Raw genomic sequence first — 25985 nt, forward strand, 5'->3', positions numbered from 1 at the left:
TTCAGCTTCCCTGGGCATACCCAGAGCTCCAAGGCCAATGTCTGCGTAGGTCTAGATGACGTAACTGTACCCTGTCCTTTTTCCATGGAGATGATGCCCTTGACCTTATTGCCAGGAGGCTAGGCACTGAACTGTTTTTCCAATAGTGAGTACAGTTTACACTGGGGCAGCCACGCTCCCCTCTCCTGAATGCCCTGTGGGCCCCAAACTGTGCAAACTTCCTCTGTGTTCTCATCAAAGCCCTGCTAAGCAAAGATTTTAGACTGTTAATTTTGACAGGTAGAGGTGCCGACCAGCAGGATCTGCTAGCAATGACCATATCTACAACTAATCCCAGGGGAAAGAAGGGTGGATTTGCTCATGGTGGGGCTTTCATGGGGATAGGAAGAGTCATAGGCTTTTAGAACTTTGTACACATGAGGAAATTGAGGCCCAGAGAAGGGAAGGTGGCTCTTTAGCAAAGCCCTAACTAACTAGGGGTAGAGGGTCTTTGCAGGCAAAGATTGTGCTTCCTTTCCTATGGCAATCACCATCCCAGCTCCTCTCCATCCTTCATATCTCCATCCCCAAGTTCACTGTGTTTCTCTTCCATCTGCACCCCCCCATCCCCTCTATACCAGTTGGGGCTCAGGCTGGATGTTCTAGGAGATAGGATGTCTCTTCTCTTGACTTGACTGCACCCATGACTGCATGATTTGGACTGTCCTTTATGGCCCCATTCCTCCCTCCTCCTTACTCCCATCATTTGAAAAATGAAAAGAATTGCTAGTTACGGCTGTGCTCTGTAGTTCTTCTGATCTCTCTGTGGACAGGCAGAGAGAATGAGGGTCCAGTGATGAAGGCATGTACTCTATAGATACATCAGCCTTACCTAGAGTTGTCAAAAAGCATTCAGCCAGGGAAATGATTTTTGGTCCCTTAATAAGCATATAGGATATGATCCACATTCCCTGGCATTTTCTCCCCTTTGTCTCATTTAATAATAATGATGATAGAAATAGGGAATGTTCTTGTGCTTCCACTAGCATAAGCAACTGCTTGGATGAGGAAATTCCTCAGTTTATAGTCTCAGACAGGGGTTTTAACCTAGGGTTCCTGGACTTACTGTTAAAATATTTTCACAACTATTTTGCAATACAATTGGCTTCCTTTATAATGCCATGTATTTTATTTCATGCATTTAAAAACATTATTATGAAAAGGGGTCTATAGGCTTCACCAGACTTGCAACAAGGTCTAATAAAACAAATAAGGTTGGGAACCCCTGTTTTAGAGAGTTGTCTAGTATGGTAGTGTCAAACTCAAATAGAAATGGGACCACTAAACTATACATAAAGATCCCTGCAGGCAGCATACTAATTTTTCATTTTTGTTGTTGTTCAGGTGTGTCAAACTCTTCATGACCCTATACATGGTTTTCTTAGCAAAGATACTAGAGTGGTTTTGCCATTTCCTTCTCCAGCTCATTTTACAGATGAGGAAACTGAGACAAACAGGTTGAAGTGACTTACCCAGGGTCACACAGCTAGGAAGTGTCTGAGGCCAGATTTGAACTCAGGAAGATGAATCTTCCTGACTCTTGGCCCGGCACTTTATCCACTGTGCCCCCTAACTGCCCCAGTAGATTAGTTTTTAAAAAAAAACCACATATGAACATTATATATATTCTTTTATATTCCTCCTTATTTTGTTAAATATTTCTCATTTACATTTTAATCTGGTTTTGGCTGTACTCTCTGGAGTGCTGTTTCTGCAAAGTGCCTCCTGGACTTCATGTTTGACACCTCTGGCTTGGTCTAGAGCAGGGGTGGGAAACCAGTGGCCTCAAGGCTATATGTGGCCCTCTAGGTCCTCCGGTTCAGCCATTGGACAAAATCCAAACTTACATAACAAATCCCCTTAATAAAAGGATTTGTTTGGTAAAACTTGGACTCAGTCAAAAGGCCGCACCCAAGGACTTAGAAGGTCTCGAGGTTGCAGGTTCCCCATCCCAGGTCTAGAGCATGGAGAAGTTAAGCAATTAGTCTGGTATCACATAGCCAGTATGTATCACAGGCGAGACCTGAACCCAGGTCTTCCTGGCTTTGAGGGCAGCTCTTGGTCCACTAGGATAAGCTGCCTTTGGCAGTAGCAACACAACATGAATCCATCTTTACTGCACTTGGTCTTCTCAGACTCAAAGCCCTCTAACATCCTGGGCAAGCAAACACCACCCCCTTTGTATTCAATTCAATTTAAGATTTATTAAGCACATCTTAAGGCATTCTCATAGGCACTGGGGATTCAAAGACAGAAGTTAGACTCCCTGCCAGAGAGGAGTTGGCATCTCTCTTACACAAACACATTTATTTCTTCATGGGTAAATTCCACATAGTGGGGTTTTTCTTTCTGACCCTCCATTTCTGCCTCTGATTTTTACTCTCTGGGGTGTGAGTTACATGGAGCTATGATGCAAGTGGTGGGGGTGGGGGTGGTGTGTGATGGAAAGGATGTTTTTCTGGAGCGGCTAACACAAGAGATTGGGCTGGCAGGAAGCCAGGGAGGAAGGGGAAGAGGTCACAGGTCACGGTTCATTGAGGATCTCTTCAATGAGTCATCTTGTAGGTAGGTGGTGATGGTGAGGGAGCTGTTATGGGGGGGGTGAGTCAGAAGACCCGGGTCCTAATTCCAATTCTGACTTTGCTTCTTACTACTCTTGTGAGACCTAGGGCAAGTCAGTTCCCCTCTGTGGGCCTCAGTTTCCCCCTATGTAAAATAAGGGATTAGACCGTCTCTAGAATTCCTTCCAATCTAAATCCTAGGAGACCTTGCTCCATTCATTATCAATGACAGGTGGGCTTTCCACCACTGTTTCCAGGTATTACTTTTGGTCTGTGGGGCTTGATATCGTCAGTGGATCCCCTGTCCTGCGTGGGTATCCTTGGCTGCATGGGCACAGGACTGTTGAACACTCCATCACAGAGATGACCAAATTGATGATTAGGGCCACCCAAGCCATCCCGAAAAGGATCCACATGGACACGACATTCTTGTACCATACTGGGTACCTCCGATCTGGATTCATCCCTGGGGAAAAGAAAGGAGCTCAAGAGATTGCCTCAGCCTTGGGAACTTACTAGCTATGTGATCCTGGGGCAAGTTACATAACCTCTCTCTGCCTCAGTTTCCTCATCTATAAAATGGGGATAATAATAGTACTTACCTTCTAGGATTGTTCTGAGGATCAAATGACATAACATATGCAAAGTGGTTTGCAAACCTTTAAAATGCAATATAAATAATGGTTGTTATTATCTTTCCCCAGTTTCCTCTCCCCCTTGGATCCCTATTTTTTGAGGTGATCTGCTGATGGTGTGTTTTCTTTTTAAAAATATATTTTTATTTCTTTCATTAAATATTTCCCAATTACATATAAAATTTTTTTTATCATTTATTTAAAAAAACTGAGTTTCAAGTTCTCTCTCTCTTGCCCCTTCCTCACCCCTTGAAAATGCTAGCAATATGATATTGATTATATGTATGAAGTCATGCAAAACATATTTTATGGCATGTTTTCAATAGATTCCTTTGCATTTGTTTGTTGCTTTGTTAGATTCAGCCTGGGAGCTCCTGGAAGGTAAAGACCTTTCTATATTATAACACAATACAATAAATATTCCTTAAGCACGTACTATGTACAGGCACAGTACTAAGCAGATATGAATAAAAAAAAAAGCCAGGTTCCTTTCCCTTTCCAACACTAACTAGCCCTAATCCTCTTCCTCAACCTTCCTTTCTGATGCTTTTCTTCCTCTCTTTTGGGTCTTCCCCTCCCCCAATTTCCCTAAGAGAGGCAGAGATATTTTGAGTCTGGGGCTACTTCTCCTTTCTCCTGCCTTATCGGAAGAATGCGATCCCTCCGACTAATTTAGGGCACCTGGAAGTACCTGACTGAAGGAAGCAAATGGGAAGAAACCCACCTCCTGCCTCCTGCCTCCTGCCTTCTCTTCCTCTCCTTGGCCTTGGTACCCCTCCTGGTGTAGCCCTGCTGCCTCAGTGGTGGGGATTGGATTAGGGCTGATTACATTACCGAATCTCAGGGCCATGATTTAGTTGGGAGCCAAAATGAGATCAGTGGTGAGCAAGATTTTTCTGTAGCTAGCAGCAGGCAAGGGGGGAGCTGGGGGGAAGGAGGTATTTTTCTGTCCTCTTATTTCATTTTTCTGCCACAAACGTAAATGTCAGGGGACCAGGCAGCTGGCAAAGGGCTTAAGTGGATAGAAAATGTAATTGGAGGAAGAGAGGCAGGGCTGGAGGGGAGCTGATGGCTGGCAAGGGGGACTGACCCCCACCACAGTTTGTGGGATAAAGAGTCTCTGAAAGCCAGGGTAAGGATGGCTTCTATCCATGACCCTGCTGCTGCTGCTGTGGTCTGAGGATCATCATCTCTGGCAGGTGGACCTCAGTTTCTCCATGTGGGGAAAAGAGTTATAACAGCAGGTAACTATTTTCCATCAGCAGCTCAGATTGGTTTAGACTCCACAGAACATTATGACTCTATAGGATAAGCTGACCCTCAGCTTATCTTATCACCTCGCAGATTGACTCAGTTTTTGAGACTCAACACCTTCACAGTTTCCTCTCCCCTATGAAGTGCTGGTTTTAAGTTAGTTTTCTGGTCCCGTCTGACTCTCCATGACCCCGAGTAGGGTCTTCTCGGCAGAGATACTGGAGTGGTTTGCTATTTGCTTCTCTAGCTCGTTTTACAGATGAGGAACTGAGGCAAACAGGGCGAAGTGACTTGCCCAGGGTCACACAGCTAGTACATGTCTGAGACTGGATTTGAACTCAGGAAGATGAGTCTCTGATTCCAAGTCTAGTCCTGTGCCACTTAGCTGCTGAACTGCAGGAGGGTAGAACAATAAACTCCTTCCAAAGCCTTCCTTTCTGAACTTTCCAGGTAACTGCATTTTCTATCAGCAGCTCAGCTTGGTTTCAATCGCCCCCTCCCTTTCTTCACTCCCAGTTATAACCTGAAGGCTGGTACACCCTGGTAGGCCACCCCCCACCCCCAACCTTTTCAGCTTCCTTTCTGTATCTTCTTCCCCATTAGATTGTAAGCTCCTTGAGGGCAGGGACTGTCTTTTTTTTTCTTATTTGTACCCCTGTGCTTACAGAGTGTAGTACACAGTAGGCATTTAATAAGTGCTTATTGAATTGAATTGAAATCCTGCTCCCTGCAGGATTACCAAAATAAAACAAGGAAGAATTAAAGTCCTGTTTTTGCCCCAACTCTAATCCATCCACCACTAAAGTGATTTTCCTAAAACACAGATCTGACCGTGTCACCCCACCCTGTTTAGTGAACTCTAGTAGCTCCTAGTTACTTCCAGAATCAAATAGAAAATTACTGTGTTTGGCAATCAAGGGCCTTCTCAACCTGGGCCCTTCCCATCTTTCTCCTCCTCAATCCAGCACTCCTTAATTCAGCTTCACCAACCTACTTGTTTCTCGAACCCAACAACTTAAGGCATCACTCCATGCCTGTGGGCTGGGCTATCCCCCAGGTCTCGAACACTCTCCCTTCTCACCTCTGCCTCTTAACTGGCACAGCTAAAGGGAGTAGAGTCCTCTGACTGGAGCCAGGAAGATATGAGTTTGAATTCTGCCTTAGACACTTAATAAGCTGTGTGGGCAAGTCATTCAGCCTCAGGTTTCTCTTCTGTAAAATAGGAATAATAACAGCACCTACCTTACAGGGCTGTTGTGAGGAACCACCAAGAATTATCTAATTTGTTCCTTCTAATATTCCTTAACAGGATGCTTTTATATTTATGTAAAGCACATAAAGTGGGCAGCTAGGTGGCACAGTAGATGAGTGTTGGGCTTGGAGTCAGGGAGACTTATCTTCTTGAGTTCAAGTCTCGCCTCAGACACCTATTAGCTGTGTGACCCTGGGCAACTCACTTCACCCTGTTTGCCTCAGTTTCCCCTTCTGTAAAATGAACTGGAGAAGGAAATGGCAAACCACTCCAGTATGTTTGCCGAGAAAATCCAAGAAAACTCATGAAGAGTTGGACACAACTGAACAACAACAGCAAAAGCACATAGCTAGTATGTTTTCCTGTCTTCCTTCAAGACTCAACTCAAAACTTAGATTCTGGAGGAGGCTTTTCTACTCCCCTCCCTCCCTTCCCCCAGCATTTTCCCTCTGAGTGTTGTTGTTCAGTTGTGTCTGACTCTTTGGGACCCCATAGACCATAGCACGCTAGGCCCTTCTATCCTCTTTCATCTTCTCTTGAAATCTTTCCAAGTTCATGCTAATTCTTTCCATGACACTATCCATCCATCTCATCCTCTGCCATCCCCTTTTTCCTTTTGCCTTCAATCTTTCCCAATATCATTTTTTTTTGCAAACATTTTTTTTTCGCAAAGATACTAGAGTGGTTTGCCACATCAAGGTCTTTTCCAATGAGTCCCAGTCGTCTCATTATGTGGCCAAAACATTTAAGCTTCAGTTTTGGTATTTGACCTTCCAAAGAATAGTCTGAATTAATTTAAGTATTGACTGATATGATCTCTTTGATGTCTAATGGACTCTTAAGTCTTCTCTAGCAACACAATCTGAAGTGTTGATTCTTCAGTGCTCAGCTTACCTTACAATCTGGCTCTCCCAGCCATACATTGCTATTGGAAAAACCATAACTTTGGTTATATGGACCTTTGATGGCAAGGTGATGTCTCTGCTTTGTAGTGTGTTGTCCAGATTTGCCATAACTTTCTTTCCAAGGAGCAAGCATCATTTAATTTCATGTCTTCAGTCTCCATCTGCAGTGATCTTTGAGCCCAAGAATATAAAATCTGACACTGCTTCCATTTCTTTTCCTTTGATTTGCCAGGAAGTGATGGGACCAGTTGCCAAGATCTTAGCTGTTCGATGTTAAGTTTCAAGCCAGCTTTTACACTCTCCTCTTTCATCCTCATCAAGAGGCTTCTGAATTCCCCTTCACTTTCTGCCATCAGAGTAGTATCATCTGCATATCTTAGCGTACTCCAGGGATGCTGTGAGATTCAAATGAGCCAATGGATGTAAAGCACTTTGCAAACCTCAAAGGGCTACATAAATGCCCATCAACACCATCATCATCATCATTATCATCATCATCATCATCATTCTCCAGTCACTAGGCTTCCAGTCTGGTGATGACTTGATTTCCTGAGTCTTCTATTAAACCGCTGAGCTCAAGTAACATTTACATAGAGCAAAACAAGGGTGTGCTGGTAAATGTTTAAAAACCATGCTCTTCAGAAAAAAAAATGTATGCCCACACTTGTAAGTTTAATTTGCATTCTTAGCACTAAGCATAGGCAATCAACAAAATAATAAACCAAGTCCTGATTTGTAGTCATTGCCAATTTCTGAGGAGTAAATGCTTACACCGAAAATTTAAATGTGGGTGGCAAGCCAGAGCCCTGATCGACTCTGCATGTATCTTGTATGTGACTGGTTTATCTATGTGTTATCTCCTGTATTGCACTGTGATCTCCTTGTGTCCCTATCCCATAGCACAGGGTTGTCATTCAGCCTAGTTGTATCTGACTCTTCATGACCTCATGTGAGTATTTTTTTTTTCTGCAAAGATACTAGAGTGGTTTGCAATTTCCTTCTCCAGCTCATTTTACAAATGAGGAAACCAAGGCAAACAGGGTGAAGTGACTTGTCCAGGATCACATAGCTAATAAGCATCTGAAGCCAGATTTGAACTCAGGAAGATGAGTCTTCCTGACTCCAGACCCAGAGCTTTATCCACTGTGCCACCTAGCTACACATGGTTAGGCATATAGTAAGTACTTAATAAATATTTGTTGCCTGACTAACTGCATATATAACATAGAATCAGGTAATTTTTTTCAAACTAGAAGGACCCTTAGAGATAATTTGATTTGACCAGGGAACACTTTAGAGTTTCAGCTATATTGATAGAACTGATAGATGCTGTTGATTGTGTGAGAAGCCTGAGGACATAGTTTATCACTGAGATGGTGTGGCTGGGGGAATTTTGTAGCAAAATACAGGAGAATAAGCTAATTCTCCTGCTAGAAAATTGCCACAATATTTTTTAAATATATACTTAAAATTTTAGAGGGAAAAGGCTAGCAACATATCAGTTTCCTTCTGGAAAATTGCCACAATATTCTTTTAATAGAGACTTAAAATATTAGAGGGAAAGGATTAATATGTCAATTTTCCTACTGGAAAAATTGCCACAATATTTTTAAAATACATACTTAAAATTTTAGGAGGAAAAGACTAGCAACATGTCAATTTTCCTACTGTAAATCTGCTATAATACATATTTTGTAAAGTGTACTTAAAATTTTAGAGAGAAAAGACTAGGAAGATGTTTTCACAGACCCCTACCCCCCACCCAGGTTGTTGGACAATAGGGTTCTGTGGGACCCATTTTGGAAAATGCTGGTCTACCTCTCTGATTTAATAGACAAAAAAAATGAGTCCAAAAGAAGTGGAATTATGTGTTAGCTAGTCAGTACCCAGTCCCCTGTTTTGTCCTCAAAGAGCTATGTATTTTACTTTACATGGAACGTGGCTCTTCTTACAAGCTCAGTTATGACTGGAATGACAGATGTGTGGTCTACTGGGCTCCCCTGCCCCACCTTCCTAGGACTGGGCATTCCAATATGGTGTGTGGAGGTGGGGCGGGCCTGGAGGAGGAGGTCTAGACGTCCCTGGAGACTTCTTCCTCTTGGGTGACCCAGGAAACACTAACCTGAGCCCTCAACTTTCTTTGATGAGAATACTATTAGCCCCATCACTCAGACATTTACTTTAAGCTGTTTCTCCAGCAGGGAAGATGGAGCTTCACTGAATTGCCCACAGTCTCTAGTGCCTTTCACCAAAGAGCTGGAGAGTATGGACCAAGCTATCCTCATTTTCCTCTGACGACCAAAGGAAAAAAGGGTTAAACCTTAATGGGAAGGATTTAGGAAAAATTAAGACCAGGCTTTTGTGTACCCTTGGGCAAGGTTGGAAGATGGAGCCCTCTTGTGCTTGAAAATGTGTGTGGCTGAGCAGCTGGGAGGTTTTGAGGCTTCCCTAAAAAAATGTGCCATGAAGAGTGGAATTTGATAAGGAGGGCAGCTAAGTGGCGCAGGGGATAGAGCACCGGCTCTGAAGTCAGGAGGACCCGAGTTCAAATCCGGCCTCAGACCAAACACTTGACACTTACAAGCTGTGTGACCCTGGGCAAGTCACTTAACCCCAATCGCCTAAAAAAAAACAACCCCAAAAAACAAAAAACAAAAAACAAAAAGCAAGAGTGGAATTTGAGAGCTCTTTACAAGTATCAATACATAGCAGGGCTAAAAAATGTCCTTCTTGGTGCATCCTGGTGGGCCGAGTGCTAGGTAGCTGCCTCCCTTGTCTATCCCTAATTCTAGTGCTGGATTTAGGTCCATAGCAAGGAAGGACAGGGGAATAAGCATTTATAAAGCACCTACCATGTTTCAGGCACTGTGCTAAGCACTTTAGGATCATAGGTTGACAGGATTTGGAGCTAGAAAAGACCATAGAGGTCCTCCCTGATTTTATAGAGGAGGAAAGGAAGGCTCCCAAAGCCATAGCTAGGAAGCAGAGTGGCTAACTGTGGTGTGAGGGTCTCAGGTAAGGACCATCAGAGATAAGGTATCATCTACCCTTGGGATCTCTAGGAAAGGAAGGATGGAGAGACAGTCTAGCCCGAAGGCAGGGGGATGGCTGTGATGACCCATGGAAGTCTTCTTGCCTCTTCCTCCCAGCTTCTCACCTATCACATAGTCACCAAAACCCACAGTGCTGAGGGTGATGAAGGAGTAGTAGAATCCCTCTTCGTAGCTCCAGCCTTCCATGTGGGTGAAGAGAAGTGGAGGCAACAGGAAAAAGAGTAGGAGGCCAGAGAGGAAGGCACATGAACCAACAAACCACCGGGCTCTGTTCTGGTCCTGTAAGAGGATACAGAGAAGAAACCATGGGGCATGTCTGGAGAGAGAGGGAGTGGATCTAACAGGGCAAGGGATGGATCACATGAATGGGAAGTCCCCAGGTAGAGGCAGGATGAGCTCAGGGGCATGAAGCAGTGACTTGGGACCGAAGTAGCCCATCCTCTCCTCCATCACCTATATACCCTTACGCCTTGGGCCTCCATGCAGCTAGCTAGCATTTCTCTTGACTCCCCATGACACACCCATGTCTCTGACTTTTTCCCTTATCAGTCAAGAAAGGCCCTTCCCCATCTCCATAAGTGATCCCTCAACTCAGCAGGACCTCCAAACCAATCAATAACTCCCCCATTTTAAGCAGCGACCTTTCCTTTCCCATCCCTAATTCTTATCACTGATCCTTAAGAGCGACTCTTATCTTTAGTGATGTTCCCCCCAGATCCCCTGCCTCCCAAGGGATTCTCCATCCTCAGAAATGACCCCCATGTTTCCTGCAGGGAGCCTGGCCCCATTTCTCCCAGACTCCTAGCCAATGCCTCCAAGTCCTCTCTTCCCATTTCAATCTCTCTTACCTTCTGGGCCCCACCCAGCCACTGGGCCCAACGTTGAACCCAGGAGAGCATGAGGCGTCCCAGCCTGTTGAGCAGCACAAGATTGAGAGGGATTCCCAGGAAGGCGAAGAAGATGCAGAAGAGGCGGGCACCCATTGTATGGGGGCTCAGGTTCCCATAGCCTGGGGCACAACAGGAGGTGGGTATTACAGGCGATAGCTGCAGGAGATAATCTCAAATCTACCCCCTTGACCAAACCTTATTAGACCCTCCTGCCTCTCTGTTTTCAGGGTTCCCAGGCCCAGAAAATGTGGAGAAAGGGATAGATCAAAGAAAATGGGGGAAAAGAAGGGAGAGTATTATCTTCTCCCTTCCTTCACCATATATTCCATTGGAGAAGATGAAGATGGAATGGTACAGGACAGCCACTAGCTGAGGGCTCTGCCCAATTCCTCCTTGGCCATGCAGAAAGGGACAGGGAAGAGCAATTCTAAATGAACCTCATGACCTTAGGAAGGTCCCATTCATCTAAAGAGTTTCAGCTTCCCTTTTATTCCTTTATTCCTCTCTCTTTCCTTTCCCGGCCCCTTTCTCCCTAGAGCAGCTGGATATCTACTCCCACCATTTCATTGCAATTGTTTTCCAGTCTAAGGTCAGTGGTGACCTCCTTTTCTTATGTCTCATCTTTCTTGACCTCTCTGTAGCATCCAATCTTGTTGACCACTCCAGCATACTCTCCTCTCTTGGCTTTTATAACACAGTATTATTTTTAAAATGTTTAATTTATTTAATTTTTAATTTATGGAATAAAATAAGCATTTCTATAACATAGTATAATAAAAAGATGATTACACATGAAACACAAATCTATTATGCTTGCTATTCTTTTAAAATATATAATAAAGTTATCATATAAATTTCCTTTTGTTCCTCCTCCCCTCTCCACTCTAGAGATGGCTACCGTGAGACACAAATATGTGTGTGTGTGTATATATATATATATATATACACAAATATGTGTATATATGTATGTGTGTGTATATAAAATCATTCTATACATCAAAGTTATAATTACTATTTGTGAATTTCCCTACATCTTATTTTTACTCACTATTGTCCTTGTACCCTATACCTGTTATCTTATCTTCTCCCCTTTCCTGCTTATTCCTTATTCTACCAGTCTTGTTATACTGCTTTGATTCCCCTCCTACTTCTCTAACCTATCTTTCTCTGTTTCTTGTTTTATCTCCTATTTCTCTTCCTATCCTCATCTGGGAGCCATCTCTTTTCTCTCTTTACATTCTCTTCATGCAATCATCATCAAGTCTAGTTTGATGCTCACATGCATACCTTCAGTTCTTTATCTGCAACTATTTATACCGTTATTTCCACTTAAGAGTTCTATTAGCACTTCAAGTTCTCCATCCATTCATCCATCCATCCATCCATCCATCCATCTATCCACCCATCTACTAAAGAAGGCTAAATCTAAAATCAAACAAGCTCCCTGTCTCTGTCAATTCTACTAGTCACCCAGCTAAAATAAATTTATTCTATTATCTCCAAGAGGTTTCTCATATCTATTGATTCCTCTTTATTCTAATCATCACTGCCCTAGTCCAGGCTCCCATTCCCTCACACATGAACTAATGTAATTTTAATAACAATAATGATAATACATGACTGAGTCATGTGAACTTGTTGATGAAAATCGAGGAGCTTTATGATGGCAATTACAGACCAGGTTACTGCCACCAGAAATTAGAGGACCTTAAGGGACTTAGACTTAGTGATCAATGTAGATTATACAAAGGAAATGATAAAAAAAAATTATGCAACACATCACCTTAGGCTATAAAAATTTACCACCTACTAAATACTAAATACAAAACATGCCTTGTTCACTAGAATTATGTATACATCAGAACCTCACTATCTTTTATGGACTCACATATGACAAATCCCCATACTTCAAATATAGACTTCACAATATCCTGGAGGACTCAGCCTATAAAATGTACTTGAACTGGACCATTATTACAGACTGAATTATTTGCCCACAATTGCCTGGATATCACATCGACCCATAAAAAATGAAAAGCAACTTCTAAAATGGTTATTGTCATACCAAACACTCATAATGCCCAAGCTGCATGGAATGGAAAGCTTTCAAAACACAGAGACCAAGCAGAGGAGATAAAAAACATGTGGTAACAGGGAGAGGTATCCATCAAACCCTTTGTCTTGTCTGCCACTGGAGGTGTCCTGAAGATGCTTTTGTTGATCCCAAAGAGGAAGAGCTTACATCCCAACACTTTTTATTCAATTACAAACAGCTGTTACTTTTATCTACCTGTCCATAGAACTTTAAATATTAAAAAAGAATAGCCGTATAGCAACTTGTCCGAGGAGTATTTTTCTCTGAAGCCCCTCAAAAATGGTAGAACAGGATGATAATAAAAATAGCAATGACCTATCTCCTGACAGAGAAAGGAGATGGACTTAGGTGAAAAATGATACATACATTTTCTGGACACAGCCAACTGGGGAATTTGCTTTGCTTGACTTGCATGTATACACATATACATATATATTCATATGATCATAAATATATATGCATACACACATATATACACATATTCACACAATTTCTTCCAAGGGTTTGTTTTGTTTTTCTTTTTTTTCCCCCCAGTTGTGGTGAGGGGAGGGGTGGAGGTTGGAGGGGAAGAAATTTGATTTTCATTAGTTAAAAAAATGAATTTAAATAAGAAAGGAAAAACAGCAACACATTTTTCATTCCTTTTCCTTCCCAACTATTCTCAATCTTTGATTCCTCAGTTACAAATATGGCTTCTTAACAAAACAGAAAGTCCATTAGACTGTGATGTCCTTAAAAATAGGGACTGTTTTTTGTCTTTCTTTGTATCCCCAGCTTTTAGCACGGAGCCCAGCACATAGTAGGCACTTGATAAATGCTCATTGACTGACTGACATAGGTTGGATATGTGTAAAGGGAATTCCAAATGAATAAACTCCCTCTACTAATGAAAACAGATCTGCAGCTGTTTTGAAACTTTGGTCTTAGTTTCCAGGACATTGAGGTTAGGGGCTTACCCTGGGTCACAAAGCCAGGGGAGGGGGAGGGACTTAAATTGAGGCCTTCCCAACTCCAAGCCTAGCTCTGTAGCCACTGGGCTAGGCTACATATTCGGAGCCTGATAAATATTGTTGAGTTTGACTTGAATCACAGCCTCTCAGTTGGAAGGGAACTGGTAGGGGGGATGGGGGTGGGGAGAGGATTTTGCTCATCCAATTCATATAAAAGATAACAATGAAAATGACATTCCCACATTTCCGGTGTACTTTGTGGCCAACCCTCTGTTGATGAAGCTCTTTGAAAGTAGCTGGTTTGATCCTCAGAGAGGAAACAGGATCACTTTGATAGCACCGTATCTGTAGCTTTCCAGCTTGGTATAGTAGAACCTGCCAGTAGAACCTTGCGTTCCTCTGGTATAGCCTGTGAGAAACCCTGGTGGCCTTTGTGCCATTAGGAAGAAGGCAAGAGAATAAGCATTTATTAAGCACCTACTATGTGCCAGGCATGGTACTAAGATCTTTACAAATATTGTCTCATTTTCAAATACTAGCTCTATCTCACAACTGCTGTGTGAATTAGGTGCTATTATTAGCTCTATTTTACAGTCGAGGAAAGTGAAGTTAAATGACTTGCCCAGAGTCACACACCTAGTAATTGTCTTGAGGCCAAATTTGAACTTAGGTCTTCTTGACTCCAGGCCTGGCCCTCTATCCTCTTGAGTCACCTATCTCCCCAATGAGGAGACATTGGAGTAGGGCTTGAGTGAATACTTCATAATATGTTTCATTTATGAAGGTGTTCAATGCACCAATGCAGAGCTCAATCCTTTCCACATTTTGCAGATGTGTCTTTAGCACTAGCCGGGGTCAAAGAAATGTGTCCCATTGTGGGGTCTCTCCAGCATCCTTGCCCTTAGCTAACTTGGACAGCAGCAGGCTGTCAGCAGGGCAGCATCCCTTTCTAGCTTCCTAGGACCTGCCAAGGCTTGCCTTCTACTGGTCATAGGATTAGGGATGTGGAACTGGAGGGAATCGTACAAAAGGAAACAAGCCAGAGAGATCAAATGATTTGCCCATAGTCACATAGTGAGTTATGTGGTGGAGTTGAGAGCTTTAACTTGTTGTCTTTGTACGGCACCCTGGTGCCTCCTCGAAATAGAGCCTTTGAGAATCCTGGTGTTTACTCCAAGCCATGATGTGGTATCATAGGAAGACTTGGCTTCACTGATTTAGAGATGAAAGGGGCTTTAATGGTCATCCAGTCGGACCCTTTCATTTTACAGATAAGGAAACTGAGACTCGAAAATGTGAAGTGATTTTCCCAAAGTCACCCAAGATGTAAGAACTGGTGACTTTAATGGAGGAAAAATAATAGTACTTTATACTTTCACAGCAATTTTATAGACATTATCTGCTTTGAGCCTCACAACCACCCCCTGAAGTAGGCAGCGTTAGTATTGTTTTTCTTTTACATGCAATAACAACAGCTGGTATTTTAGTTGCCAGCTGTTTATGTCTGTACAATGCTTTACATACATTTTCTCATTTGATCCTCACAAGAACCCCAGGAGGCAGGTGCCATTATTATCCTCATTTTATAGATCAAAGGAGGTTTAGTGACATGCCTAGGGTCCTACAGGTAGTGAGTTTCTCTGGGGATATTCCAGCCCAGATCTTGGCTGCATGCTGCCTTTCACGATGATGAAATTGGGGTTCAGAGAATTCAAGGTCTAGTAGCATCTGAACTGACATCTAGCTCTTTTAATTCTAAATGCTGAATTCCCTCTCCCTTATATCACAGTAGCCTCGAGATCTTCCTAACCTAACTTTCTAACAATTTCTCAGTCTCCAACTCATTCTGCACACTGTTGCCAGGCTACCCTCCCTCGGGCACCACTCTGACCCAGTCACTTCTTTGCTCAATAGACTCAGTGATTCCTGACTGAATTAGTCTAGATTCGTTAGTCTAGGATTAAAGGACCTAAATGACCTGGTCCCACTTTACCTCTCCAACTTTATTTCCCATTCTTGCAGGCACGCTTATCTTGAGGTGTTTGGATAGACCTCTCAGGAGGTCTGAGAACTTGAATAGGGAATTTTTTTTAAAATTTTCTAATTTTTGAATTTTAATTTTTAAAATTTAACTTCTAACTTAGATTTAGCATTCCCTTCATTTAGGAATGTAGGCAACAAACATTACTCTGAGAAGAAGCTCATTTGAGCTTCGCAAGAATCCTGCGAGGCAAGTGCTAATATTATCCCTATTTTACAGATGAGGAAATGGAGGCTCCAAAGAGGTTTAGTGACAGGTCTAGGGTCCCACAGCCAGTAAGTTTCTCAGGGGATATTCCAACCTAGATCTTGGCTCCAAGCCCAGACTGCAAAGGGGTCTATGACACAAAGGAGTTTAAGAACTCCTGCACTAAATCTAAGCTGAACCCTGTGATCCCCACCTACCTTGTCCTAGTAACCCATTTCAAGATGTTCTCCATCTTGTCAATGTTTTGGCACCCCAAACTGAAAATAATATCCCAGATGTGGGTTGACTAGGGCAGGAAAGGGTCCAGGGAGACTCTCACTTGCTTCTTTCTGGGGCTGTGCTTCTCCTAATGTAAACTGAGATCACACTAGCTTTTGGGGTGGCCTCTCTTGATGAAGGTGGAGCTTTCACTAAAACCCTCAGATTTTTTTCAGTTGTCATGCAATCGTTTTCAGTCATGTCCAACTCTTCATGACCCCTTCTGGGGGTCTTGTTGGCAAAGATACTGGAGTAGTGGTTTGCCATTTCCTTCTCTAGCTCATTTTACAGATGAGAAAACTGAGGCAAACAAAGTTAAGTGACTTGCCCAGGGTCACATAGCTATTATCTCAGGCCACATTTGAACTCAGGCCTTCCTGACTCTAGGCCAGGTACTCTATCCGCTGTGCCACCTAGCTTCCCACAGGCTTTTTTTCAGACCTGCTATCTATTCCTCCCCTATCTTGAGAAAAATTATTTTTTAGTGAGCAATGATCTAAGCCTTTACATTGATCCCTGTTTGCCCTCATCTTGTTAGGTTTGTTTCAATGTTCTGGATTATCTAGATTTTTTTTTTGAATCCTTGGCTGGGTCATACAATCTGTTAGCTAACCATCCTAGCTTTGAAGCTTCCACACATTTGGTAAGCATATCATTGGTGCCTTTTTCTGATATTCAATAGCAAAGAGCCAAGGACATCTCACTGGGCACTCCACCAGAGACCTCCTTTGTCTCTTTGTGTTTTGTTTTGCAATTTTGCAAATCAATACTGAGTATTGGGGGGTAGGGTGCTAAAGTCCTTCCTTACTAGTTCATGTAGGCTGGCTGATTATGTAAATGGAAGGAGGTAGGGAATAAAAATCTGTGGGTCCATGCCCAGGGGCCAGGTGGGTCACATCTGGCTGCCTTTTGATATCTGGTTTTACCCATTTTCTCCCCGCAACTGACACAGCCTGGTTTCCCTTCACAGGCTGTACTGTATCACACCACGGCTCATGCTACTTGCCAGCCCATTATCTTTTATATACTTGTCTCACTTCCTCCAAGAAGTCTTCCTTGACTAAACCTCCACTAAGACCTTTCCATTGCTGTCTCCTTAGTGCTTACATATACAGTTTGCATCATGGTTAAACATTTTATGAAGTATTGCCTTAAAGATGTTCTGGAGTTAGTCTGTGTATGTCAATTTTCCCCATTTAGACAGTAATCCTCTAAGGGAGGTGACGACATTTTATTGTTCTGTGCATCACCCATTGTAAATTCAGGGGGCTAGGAATGAAATATTGTATTGATTATATTGCATTGTGTTGTCTCACCTCCCTGTTCTCTTGGCCCTTCTCATCTTTCAAGCTAAGCTCAAATATTCTGAGCTTCCTTGGGTGGTTGAGGGAGTAGTGTTGAGGGTTCCAAGATGGGACCAATAGTTCAGAAGGATGGCCAGGACCATGACATTCTGAATTTTGGAAAACCACACTTGAATCTGGGGGTGGTCTCAATTTGAGAAGACAAAAAGTCCACCTACATCTTGGGTGTTTTTGTGCCCCTTCCTAACTCTCCAGCCCCTTTCCTTTGTGCTTTGGACACAAATATGGCTTCTTAACAAAACACAAAATTCAAGGTCTGTTGGCCTAGGCCTGAATAAGGAGGATGGCTGGACATGATCTGTTAGGGCCTCTTTCTGGTGCTGGGGAAAGACTCAGAAGACCTGAGATTGAATTCAGACTCTGCCATTTACTACCTGTATGACTGAGCAATTCACTTGACCTCTTGGCCTTAGTTCTGCCCTTCAATAAAATTAAGGGCTGAACTCGAATGACCTCAGAAGTTATTATTTAGATCCTACTTTCTGGCTCTAAATCTATGACCCTCTGATCTTATAAGGGTGATGACGCTGACTCCTACTGTGCCATCAGCCTCTCCAACCATTTCTCTCTTTCTCACTGCTATGGACTGTCCATTCCTGGTCTGTTGGCCAGCAATGGGCGCTTGGTGCAGCTAGATCTAGCAAATCAGCTACCTCTTGCCTTGAGCTACTTTAGTTCCTCAGCTAACTTATATGATCTTCTGTGACTTCACGGGCAGGACCATGAGCTAGGACAATTACATTACAGGGGATTTCTTGACAGAGATTGGGGTGGGGGATGCCAAGAATGTGTATATATGAAGATTTCTGCAAAGCATTTGACTTGAAATATCTTTGTGGACATGAAGGAAAGAGAGAGATTGAATGACAGAACAAGTACAGTTATGTGGGTTTCGAACTCTTGACTGACCCAACCTAATGAGTTGAGTGCTGATGAGTGGATCATATCTCTTGGAGGGAGGTATTTAGAGGAATAACACACAACTGTCTTCTGTATTCTCTTATCAATGACTGACTAAAGACATAGATGGCTTGCTTATTAAATCTGTGGATGACTAATAGGGATAGTTTATACATTGATGATGGAATTAGGATACAAAAAGATTTCAACAGGATGAAATGAGGCTAAAAGTGGATGATGAAATTTAATAGGAATAATGTAAAGTATTGCACTCAATTCAAATAATCAAATCTACAACTAAAGGATGCAGGAGATGTGGTTAGAAATTGAGTAGCCATTACGAAATCTTATGCTAGGGGCAAAGTCATTTGTGGGATACACAGCAGTGATGTAGGGGACAGTTTGATCTCAAGAACAGGAGATTTAGGGAGGGAGGACAGAGAGAAAAGGGGGAGCCCTTTGTGGTACCACAATGGCAGGACCCTAGGAGCTGTGTCCCAGGGAAGGCAGAGGTATTCAAGAGAAGCTCTGCCCTCCCTTCTCACCTCCTCTTCCTGGCTTCTTTCAACTCTCATCTCAAATCTCACCTTTCACAAGAGACCTTTCCCAGTCCCTCATCCTCCTTTACCACCTATTTACATTGTATAAATTCTGTATGCTTGTAGGTGTTTATCTCGGAATTACAATTTGTGAACTTCTTGACTTTCTCTTATACTCTCTCCCCTCAGCACAGTGCTTGACACAGACAAAGCACTGTATTCTTTCTACACAGAAAGCAATGCTTGTTGGCTGACTTGGGTTCTCCCCCTTCCCCCAGGAAACCAAGTCTTTGGTTGCCTTTCTGGCTTGAAATCAATTCATGCAAAAAAGATCTAGGTATTTTAGTGAATTGCAAGTTCAAAATGATGTGGTAGCCAGAAACCCCTGATTTGATCTTAGGTATCATTAATAGAAATATAGCATCCAAAAATGAGTGAGTAAGCTACCCAGCTGCCCTCTGACCTGGAGCATTGTGTTCAGTTCTGGATGCCATTTTTTAGAAGGGGTATTGACAAGGTGGAATCTGTCCAGAAGAGAGCCACCGGGATGGAGTTGACTTGATAGCCATGCCATCTGATAAGGTTAAAGAAACTGAGGATGTATGACTTGGAGAAAAGAAGACTGGGGGTGGGGGTGGGGTGGGGATAACAGCTGTCTTCAAATATTTGAAAGGCTGTTGTTTAGAAGAAGGATTAGTCTTGTCCTGCTTGGTCACAGAGGACATGACTAGGAAAAGACCATGGAAGTTATAGGGGGGCAGATTTTGGCTCAGTGTAAGGAAGAGCTGCCTGACAATTAGAATTGACTCCAAACAGAATAGATGGCTTTACAGAGTGGTGAACTGCCCAACACTGGATGCATTTAAGCAGAGGCTGGATGGCTATTTGTTAGGTATGTTATAGAAGATAACTTTGTCCTGTTGTTGGTTGGACTAGCTGGTTTCTGGAATTCCTTTCAAGCCTGAGATTCCATGATACCTCCAAGGGACTTTGACCAGAAACATCACTGCTTAGCACAGTGCTTGGCATATAGTTAGTGCTTAATAAATGCTTATTGGCTGGCTTATTACACTAGACCTTCCTTTCTTCCCTTCCTTGCTCTCTCTATTTTAAGCATATTTGCCCAAAGGGAGGGTACTTAAGATGATGATGATTTCTTGATTTAATCTTCTAATCCTTAGATTTATGATTCTAAGAATTAATGATTTTAGTTCCTAATTAAATAGACAGCTCATTCTGTGAGGCTATTTCTTCTTAATTCCAGGGAGTCAGTAAAAAGAAATTATTAAGTGTTTACTATGGGCTAGGTTCTGGGGATACCAAGAAAAGCAATCCTATCCTCTGGAACAGAGACAGTTAGAGAAACTAGTTGGGGGGTGGGGGTAAGGGATGAGGTCAAGTTCAGCCAGACCTCAGAAGCCAGAAAAGAGAGAAGTATGGCTGGACACTAACACTGTCCTCTCCGCCCTTCCACTTAACCCTGCAAACCTCCCTAACCCAGCTCTGCCCTCCGAAACTAGAAACTAGACACTATCCCACTCAAAAACCACTTCTAGGCAGAGAGCTGACTGATGGTTTTACACTGCCACCTGGTGGCCAGTATGGTACAAAGCTGAAAGAAGGGGCCATCAGACACCATGAGATGTCTGTCCCGTACAGGTGTAGGAGAAGGTACTGAGGCAAATGACTGGCTGTCCCAACCTCACCCAGTTTCACATCTACAGAGAAATTATTCCTTAGCTCTCCACCAGGGACAGGGCTAAAGTGAAAGGGGGTGCTTTTGGATTACACAACAGGGAGAATGATGATACCTGCCTCTACAGTGAGGGATGGTGAGTATCAGACTTGTTGGGTGACCTGGGCCGAAATCTGTCAGTCAAGTTTACCTGTGTGATCCTGGGCAAGTCCTTTTCCCTCTTTGGGCATCAACTTTCCTCCTCTATAAACTGTGACTTCAAAAGTTCTTTGCCATATCAAAGATTTTAAGGAAAGATTCAGTATGTCCTAACACACAGCTCTACAACTTTCCCCAAGCTCCTAGACAGTCCTTGAAATGAAACCCTGACTGTGTATTGCATTTCCAAATGATGCTAGAGAGAGGAAGGCATTTTCCCCAATGTAGAGGCCCTTTGGGGGGAATTGTATCTCCCAACCCTATCCCTGAAATGCCTTAGAAAGCCTAAATGATGGGGTAGCATTAGAGACCCTCTTCCCTACCATCTGGGGAAATAATAATGGTTATCATTTATATAGCTTAAAGGATTTCAAAATTATATAGTGCATAAAGCACTTTACAAACATGATCTTATTTGATCCTCACAACAACCCTGTGATTTAGATTTTATTCTTATCCACATATTACAGTTGAGGAAACTGGAGGCAGGCAGCAATGAAATGATTTGTCCAGGGTCATATAGCTAGTACATGAGGCAAGATTTAAGCTCCAAGCAGTGAGACACCTAGTGGCCTCTAAGAAGAAATTTCCTCCCCTTTACCCCTTGTCCCAGGTCCCAGGTCCCAGGTCCCTACCAATGGTTGTGATGGTGGAAACAGAGAAGAAGAAGGAGCCTGCTAGTTCCCATCGGCCCATGCTGGTAGTGTTGCTGGGGAAGATGACTCCTCTCCTGTGTTCCCAGATGATGGCCTGTAGGGACAGCAGCCACAGTGATCTCAGGGACTTATTCATGGTGGACCTTCTTTGAGACCATACCCTAGGGCATGCAGTTTTGGAACTCCTATTCTAGATGGTTGGGTGAGTACACACACTAACCTGCATGGCCACTATCTCCAGCTATCCTCTGAACAATTCTATCCAGCAACCCATACTGGCCAACTTCTTGCCATCTATCCTGTCTGTCTATGGGGGCACCCTCTTCTATGCTATTCTCTGTCTGTCTCTGCCTGTCTCTGTCTCTCTCCTCCTCCTCTTCTCTGCCTTCCCCTCCCCTCTCTCCTTGCTCTGGGAGGTGTAATTGAATCAACACTATTATAATGTAACTGGATCTCAAAACTCAGTATGTCTGCAACTCAATATGTAGCATCTCAAAACCCATTATGTTAAAAACAGAACTTGTTAATTCATTGTCTTCCCTTCCCCAAACCCCTCTGTTCTGAACTTCCGTGTTTACCTTCACAACATCTCTACTAAATACCCACTTTTCTCTTCACTCACACAACCCCAATGCTAGTTGTCTCTCATTGTCTCTTGGCTGGACCATTGTAATAGCCTTTTAACTCATCTCCCTGTCTCACTTCTCTCCACTCAGCTATCCAACTGCCTTTTATTTTTCTAAAATGCAGATCTGGCCATACTACCCTCCTTCCTGGTTGTCCCCGCCCCCCAAGAACTCTACCAGTTCCTAATGCCCCCAGAATATAAAATGCTCTATTTGGCTTTCCAAGCCTGGGTCCTTGCTAAGATCCAGTCTCCATTCTCTCTGATCCAGCTACACAGTTTTACTCACAGTTCTAGAACACCTACCCATCTCCAAGGCTTTGCAGTGGCTTTCAGAAAAGCATAACACACTTTTAAGTTTAATCTGCATTGCTAACATTTTCTCCATCACTTTCCAAGTTTAGGCGATCGACAAAACTATAAATCAAACTCAGAACTGTAATGTCTGCCCATTTCCAAGGTGTAAATGCTCACACTAAAAGTTTAATGATCCCAGGGAGTGGTAGGAGCTGGCTACAATGCATCCTTGGCTGGCACACAAGCCTATGATGATTTGCGCTTTCATATCCAATTCTGAGTTTCCCTGGTTTCCTTCAAGACTCAAACCCACATTCTGCTGGAGACTTTTCCTGACTGCTCCCCCCCCCCCCCAGCCCCCCGTGCCTCCCCCTCTGAAATGACATCCCCTCTATCTGTATATGTCTTGTGTTGCCTTCTCCATTAGAGTGTGAGCTCCTTGAGGGCAGGGACTGTTTTTGCCTTTCTTTGTCCCCCCAGCACTTAGCACAGTGCTAGGCACATAAAAAATGCTTAATAAATGCTTGCTGACTCACTTCTGGAAATCTCCTGTCAATTGATACACATGGCTACACTCACCATCCTTATGACTTACTAGATGAAAATACACTTTCCTGTCCACTTTCTTATGTGTTGACTTCCCTATTAGAATATAAGCTCCTTGAAGGCAGGAACTGTCTCAAATTTCTATTTGTATTCCCCAGCACACAGTCCTTAATAAATGCTATTCATTCATTCATTCAGGTACTACATTTCTCCCATTAGAGTGAAGGATCCCTTACTACAGGGCCTCTTCCTCATTTTTCTTTTTCCCCTTCCAACCCACTGGAACAATGGTGTTTCTCTTACTGAAATTATTAATGTAGTTGTTCCAGTCAAGAGTAACATGGAGCCCTTCCTCCCTCTATAGAGTGAAGCAGTGGGGAACTTCCAGAGTAACAGCCCAGAGAATAGTTCTAGGACTTGGAGGGGAGGGGAGGAGGAGACAGGCTGGCAGTGGAGGAGTACAGACAGGGACGGACACAGCCGCTGACCTTTTGAAATCAACAGAGAGGAGGAGGATCTTTTTGGCTTTGCTTTTGTTGGGTGAAAAATCAGCCCTTTGCTGAGCCCACGGACTCTTGGCTCCACCTGGTTTCTTGGGGTTGTGTCCAGCTTCCTGGGATGGGATGAGGTGGGATGTGATGGAACAAAGAGATGGATCTACATACTTGAGAGGACAAGTGCTGGATTTTTTGAAATCCAGTATTTGGGAGGTTGTTTCATTCGAATTTCTAATCTCCTGACCTTTGCTAGGGGACGGACAGATAGGTGAAGGATTAGTTGCCAATAAAGGTGAGGTCTTTGACGCTTGGGGGTGGCAATGGTGGTAGTGAGTTTCTGGCTGGCAGAGTTCTCCTAAACTCAATATCTTGTAGAATTGCGCTTATCAACTCATAAAGGGTGGGGTCCTTTCCCTCCCCTCCCAGGCCTTGCACTCCCCGATTCACTTCATACCATCTCAGACTAATGTTGGAAGAACTTTAGAAGCCATCTGGTCCAAAACCTTCATTTTATAAATGAGGAAACTAAGACTCAGACTTATTCAAAGTTCCAGGATAAGTTTGCAATAGAAAGCTGGGTCTTGGAATTGGGGTCTTGAGGACTCGGAGCCCATGATACCCAGGCCACTCTCCCGGACCCTCTCTCCTCTATTTATTCTCACATTGGTGACACCACGGAATCCAACTAGGGGATTAGCACCAAGCGGACCCAGGGGGTGGGGGTGGGGTCTGAACAAAATGCTGCACCTGGGGCAGGAACACAGGGCGGGCGGAAAGGGGAAGAGCTGGGGGTGGGGTGTAGTGTGCCCCAACACCCGCCAACCCCAGATGAACTGGTCCCACTTTTTCTCACAGCCAAGACACTCCCTCCTATTCTACACTCCACAACCTACTGGTAACCCACCCTTAATAGATTTACTCTTCAACCGAAACATTCCCAGCCCTGTCCGCCCTAGTCTACCTCCTGTCGGCCCCTCTGAGGAGGAGCTCTAGCTCCCGGCTTTCCTCGGCTCCCCCTACTCACTTAGGACCGGTCCCTCCTAAAATCCCCAGCTTCTAGCCCTTCCTTCATCCCCGCCCCTCGCCCCAGTAACCCAGAGAAATAGTCCAGCCTGACCCGGATTAACGAGTCCAGCGCCGCGCTGTCCAGACACGTGTAGTTGTGAAGGAGCGCCCACTTTGCTTGCTGGGGCGCCTCCTCGGAGACCGGTGTGCTGCCGCTCTCCAGCGCCTGGAACACGCTCGTGCCCAATGCCAGGTAAGCCAGGTAGCAGCACAGGAGCAGTGGTGTCCCTGGCAGCACGCAGCGCCGCCCCCAGTCCGGCGCACGCTCCCTGACCCTCGACTTTTGCACGGCTCCAACCTTCTTCACGGACTCGGGGACAGCCTGGTCTCGCTGTCCTAACATGCTTGGGTAGAATCCTCCTGGATTTAGGCCGGGGAAAAGGGAGGGAAGGGTCTGGGGTGGTGTTTACCCTGGAAGGCCAGGGGAGAGGGATGGACTCAATTCTAGGAGCGGTCAGGAGCTGGAGCAGGGAAGGGAAGGGGCTCCGGGTAGACTAGCCAGTTACCTGCCTAGAAAGTGCCTGCAGTTTTGTTCTGTCGGGGTCCTGGGCTTCCAAGGGGAATATGAGCTGGTTCCAGCGCCCCACCCCGAACAAGGATCCAATCCCCAGCCCCCAAGAGAATACGGAGCCCCTGGCATCTCGCCCCGCCTTGCATGCAAGGAAGATGCCCCCCATGCCCCCTACGGCCCCCCCCCGCCCCTTTTACCCCCCCCCCCCCCCCCCCCCCCCCAGTCCCAGTGCAGAATAAGCAGCCTGTGTGATCAGATTGAAGTCCCCAGAGAATGGGAAAAAGCTGGAAAAAGAAGAAGGCAACACAGGAGGAGGGAGGGAGAAGGGCAAGAATTAAAAAGATCAGAGTAAGAGGACTAGAGGAGTAGAGGAGGGAGGGAGAAGAGCTGGGGAGAGACTAGTGGGAGGACTCAGAGTTCCTATTACCTCAGGCGACAAAATGCAGTCAAAGCCCACAGAAACTTTACATAGGAAGAAAAAGAGAGGCCAAGTTTATTTACCTAGGTCCATAACTTACTTTTAGACTCTGAACCTGTGCTATCTAAATGGCCTTTTTGGATCCTACCAACCCGTTTTCGGGGGCTTCCATCCCCACTACCAGAGCATTAGGCACGGAGTGAGGATCATTATTAGAACCTGAGGGAAACTGAGGAAGTTGCCCAGACTGAGACTTTTCAGTCAATAAGGGACCACTGTAGGTCATTTCAGCCTACCCCCTGCTTCCAAATGTTACACCTAGTTTTCTACCAGCCATTAAGGCTGTGTGGATGGCGGAAGCCCATCCTTTATTTTTCCAGTCTGATACCTCCCTCTCCCATTCTGGGATCTCTTACCCTTCTTCTTCCTAAAGTTCTTTTTGTCATTTTGTCACCTCTTATGTACCAGATTACTTCCTCTTCTTTAATGGGTAAAGATGAGATTATGCTCTTGTTCCAGCCCTCCCCCCCACC

General features: G+C 44.1%; 1 protein-coding gene across 1 annotated transcript; it reads right to left on the reverse strand.

Annotated features, from left to right (window-relative positions):
• Positions 1-2254: 2254 nt before the first annotated feature.
• On the reverse strand, positions 2255-25036 carry KCNK17 (potassium two pore domain channel subfamily K member 17). The gene is made up of 5 exons (XM_027876641.1): positions 24576-25036; positions 21473-21587; positions 10548-10708; positions 9804-9978; positions 2255-3066 (listed from the first exon to the last, which is right to left on the reverse strand). The coding sequence occupies exons 1-5, from the start codon at positions 24864-24866 to the stop codon at positions 2861-2863; spliced, it is 948 nt and encodes a 315-aa protein (XP_027732442.1). The 5' UTR covers positions 24867-25036; the 3' UTR covers positions 2255-2860.
• Between the last annotated feature and the right edge of the window lie 949 nt (positions 25037-25985).

The sequence above is a fragment of the Vombatus ursinus genome, unplaced genomic scaffold, assembly GCF_900497805.2.
Source record: "Vombatus ursinus unplaced genomic scaffold, bare-nosed wombat genome assembly UNPS02014811.1, whole genome shotgun sequence".
Lineage (NCBI taxonomy): Eukaryota > Metazoa > Chordata > Mammalia > Diprotodontia > Vombatidae > Vombatus > Vombatus ursinus.